This window comes from Silurus aristotelis (assembly GCF_946808225.1).
Source record: "Silurus aristotelis genome assembly, chromosome: 19".
NCBI lineage: Eukaryota > Metazoa > Chordata > Actinopteri > Siluriformes > Siluridae > Silurus > Silurus aristotelis.
In genome coordinates this window covers 17754120-17758592 of record NC_139592.1, presented here as the reverse complement: position 1 = coordinate 17758592, position 4473 = coordinate 17754120, and the positions used below count along the sequence as shown (strand labels likewise).

The window sequence follows — 4473 nt, the reverse complement described above, 5'->3', positions numbered from 1 at the left end:
TCCCTTTTAGTTATGCTGCTGTAGGTAATCCTACTAGAGTCCCTACTTACACCCTGGTCATAATACACAGTGTCTAACTTTTATGTGGCTCTTTCCCTGTTGCCCCTATACTCGCAAACGCCCTAATTCTGGCACCCTAATTCTAGTTCTCTTCATTTGGAGACTATTCTGTATATGCGGATAATAAAGTTTTAATAAAACTTAAATTACTCCAAACTGGGAATGTCCTTTTTGTCTGTGGGAACAGTTGATCACATTTAACCGCTGTGAAAGACCGTGTAACAGTTGCGTTTAGTTAGCAAGCACAAGAACACCTTGCATGTTACACAACGGACTCGAGTTTTCCTAGAACAGGACTGAGATTTGAGGCACTTCCTTCACAGGGCGTTTTTTCTTTGGCTCTAAATGGTCTGTGTTGTCTTTCTGTTCTGAGAGGTCTGTATTGTATTTCTGTGCATTATTTTGGGCCAAGAATGTCTTAGCCACTTCCATTCAAAATTCAAGAAATTGCATGATGCCATTTCTTGGTGTGCCGCATTCTGTGTGGTCTTGGCGGTACAGTATCCATCTGTTGGCTAAAGCATCATCTGTGAAGTGCATGAGCATCTGAAGAGTCCACTTCTTGGTACAGACACTCATATAGTAGCTGATCATCCTGTCTGTGAGGTCAACCCCACCCATCTTGTTGTTGTATTCACAAACAATATTTGTTCGTCTGATAGACACATATTTCCCTGTCCTGCTCAGTTTCCTCCTCAGGCTCAAACTGGGCTAGGTTTGGGGTCAGTTGAGCAGCCCTCCAGCGTACTCCTCATCCTTGCTTGGGTTGTCCTTGAAAGTTTGGTCCTGGTGTTGGCTCTTTAGGGTCATTGTTTGAGCCATCAACCCGCTGGGTCTGGTGTCTGGGAGTGCGCGAAATGGCATTGCTATGGTCTGGGCAACAATAGGTTTCACCACGGCGGCGTTTACGTTCACGGCTAGCCACAGTGGACTGTGGAGTGGGGTCTTCATCCCCACTACTCTCCTCCTCACTTCTGCTTGGCTCCTGTTGTGGAGGATAATAATCAACATCCTCTATGTGGTCATCAATGTCAGATAAGTCCTCTACCTCTGAGGTGTCCTCAGCAATTGACTCCAGTACTAATTCCAGTGCCTTTGACAGAGGAATACGCTCTGGAAATGATATAATGATATCATGATATCAAAAATGAAATAAAAATCAATGTAAAGTTATTTATCACACATGCAATGTCAATGTATACAGTTGTTACCTATGTAACTATGTTTGAACAGTTATATTTTTTGCTAACATTTTAACATTTTTAATGAAGCTAAGTCCCATTGTCCACATATGTGGACCTCAAGTTTAAATCTTTACTGTTACACATATTTGTACAATTTTCATGCCATATTAATCATACAACACTATTATGCACAACTTAACAAGAATCAACAATGAAAATGTTTTAGATTTTTTACCTTGAGGATGTTTTGGTCTCATGTGACTGTCTGACTTTTCAGGTGTGTTCTCTGCCATCTTGAAATTTCTATGTAAAGAGTGTTTCCTTCCTGACACCACCAGGTGGCAGTGTAAGTGTTCACGTTTGTGTAGAACAAGTTCCAGTTACACAGAATTAAGTATTATGGTGCACACGACAAAAAATTTAATGTGCACATATGTGGACACCAGGTCGTAGGAGGATATATATATATATATATATATATATATATATATATATATATATATATATATATATATATATATATATATATATATACATGAATGTGAAATGTTGGGCAGAATGTACAGTAGGGATATAAAGATACATATAGATAAAAAAAATAGTGCAGATGTAATGAGGAGTAAAAAAGATATACTATGTATAATATGTACATGTATAGTACATAGGTTATATGCAGTGTTTTGTTTTGTGTTTTGTTTTGTTTTTTACTAATCTAGCAGTGTAGTGTAGAGTTCAGTAATGTAATGGTGGATGAAAAAAAGCTGTCCCTAAACCTGCTGGTTCTGGTGCGTATGTTCCTGTATCTCCTTCTTGATGGAAGGAGGTTAAACAGTTTGTGACTGGGATGTGAAGAGTCCTTGACAATATTGTGAGCTCTGCGCAGAAATCTGCTTTGGTGAAGGTGGTAAATGGCAGGTAGATGGGTGCCAGTGATGCGTTGGGCGGTTTTGACCACCCTTTGTAGGGCTTTACATTCACACACAGTGGAGCCTCCGTACCATACAGTGATGGAGTTGGTCAGGATGCTCTCAATGATGCAGCGGTAGAAACTCGTTAAAATCCCTATGGGCAGATGAGATTTTTTTTATACTTTTTAAGAAGTACAGGCGTTGTTGTGCTTTCTTAACCAGGGCTGAAGTGTCCTGCTGCCAGGACAGGTCCTTAGAGATGTGAACTCCAGGAACTTAAAGCTGGAGACTCGCTCTACCTCAGTTCCATTGATGTTGACTGGTAGATGGGTCCAGTGTAGGTGGTAGGCCCACAGTGAGGTGATTCAGGACCAGCTTCTCAAAGCACTTCATAGTGATAGGGGTGAGTGCAACTGGGCAAAGTCATTTAGGCATTTAGCAGCTGAGTGCTTAGGCACAGGTATGATGCTTGTGGTCTTCAGGCATGTAGGAACCGTGGCTTGGGCCAGTGACAGGTTGAAAATGTCAGTAAAAACCTGTGCCAGTTGTCCAGCACATGCTCTGAGAACATGTCCCAGTATGCCATCCGGGCCAGCTGCCTTGCGCGCATCCACTCTACTAAACGCTAAATAGACATCCGTTGTTGAGCGTGAAAGTGGGCTGTAATCTGTAGAAGAGTCCATGGTTGAGGTGAAATGTCCTGTGCTTTGATCGAAACGAGCAAAAAAGTGATTGAGTTTGTCCGGTTGGAAGGCACTGTTGGTTGGTTGAGCTGTATGTTTGTAGTCTGTGATGGTCTGGATGCCTTTCCACATGCGTCTGGGGTCTGGGGTCAGAGTTGTGGAAGTGCTCTTCTATGTGTAGTTTGAATGTGAGTTTTGCTCTGCTGATGCCACTTTTCAGGTTGGCCCTGGCTCTGTTGTAGTCCATCCACAGCTTCTGATTAGGAAAGCATTTCACGTGTTTGACAGTAGTGACATTGTCAATGCACGTGTTGATATGGTCCAAAACAGATAATGTGTAAATGTCCATGTTTGTGTGAGAGTCCAGTGTGGCCTGTGAGGCAAACATGTTCCAGTCAGTATCCTGAAACTGTTGCTGTAAAGAAAAAATGGCCCCCTCCGGCCACACCTTTACTGTCCTCACAGCTGGTTTCACCCGTTTGATTAGTGGTGTGTATTTGGGTAGCATAAACAAGGAAAAGTAATCAGACTGACCCAAGTGGTTAGGGGAATGGCCGTGTATGCCCCAGGTATGTTTGTGTATACCTGTTCCAGTGTTTTGTCCCCTCTGGTAGAGCAGGAGACATTACGGTGAAATTTTGAAAAAACAGATCTGAGGTTGGAGTGGTTGAAATCTCCAGCAACAACAATAGCTCCTTCGGGATGTGCAGACTGCTGTTTGCTGATAGCTGCGTGCAGTTCCTCCATAGCTAGTATAGCATTAGCATCCGGCGGAATGTACACCGCAGTCACAACAATGGTTGAGAATTTTCTCTGTAAATAAATGGGTCTGCACTTAATCGTCAAATTCTCTAAATAACCAGAGCAATGACTTTCAGTAACAGTAGAGTGTGTGTACCATGATTTGTTAACATAAATGCACAGACCACCACCTCTGCACTTACCAGAGTCCTCTGCCGTCCTGTCTGCCCGAAAAACACTGCGACCCCCGTGCTCAATGGCGCTGCTGGGAATGTTGTCGTTGAGCCATGTTCCCATAAAAATCATGACATTACATTCCTTAATCTGCTTGTGTAATGTTATCCAGAGCAGCAGTTCATCCATTTTGTTTGCAAGAGACCGTACATTAGCAAGGAATGTGCTTGGCATGGCCGCAGGAAGTGGGGGTGCTGGGGGTGCTGCAGCACCCCCTATTGGCGAGAGAGAGATTTTTTACAAATGTAGGCCTATTAAAAATATTTTGCACAATTTAAAAATTCCTTATGAATATTTAAGGAAATGATTTTGACACACGTAGGCTATTAAGTGTATTTTGGATTTTAATTTAATTATTTTGATTATTTTAATTATATTGATTTTTCAAGTTTATTTGTAAAGCGCGTTTCACATGTGCGGGTGATTTTAGTTTGGCTTTCTCTGGCGGCGCGCAAACATTGCCCAAATGCCTTGCCCTTGTGGAAGATAAAATTAGCTCTTCATACCTTGGAGCTGGATCAGCGGTCCCTGGTGTTCTGGCGATTTCCCAAGGTAGTTTAAAGTCCATTGAAAGCCTGTACCTGTAGTTGTGCTAATAATGCTTGTCGGCTGTATGAGATGTGTGCAAGCCTGTTCTGAATGAATAAACTTGCAGTTGGTGGA

General features: G+C 42.3%; 1 protein-coding gene across 1 annotated transcript; it reads right to left on the bottom strand.

Moving 5' to 3' along the window:
• Positions 1-389: 389 nt before the first annotated feature.
• LOC310715308 (uncharacterized protein) lies at positions 390-1542 on the bottom strand. Its single transcript, XM_083521657.1, has 2 exons — positions 1480-1542; positions 390-1173 (listed from the first exon to the last, which is right to left on the bottom strand). Exons 1-2 carry the CDS (start codon positions 1535-1537, stop codon positions 812-814), a joined length of 420 nt encoding a protein of 139 aa, XP_083377783.1. The 5' UTR covers positions 1538-1542; the 3' UTR covers positions 390-811.
• Positions 1543-4473: the final 2931 nt, after the last annotated feature.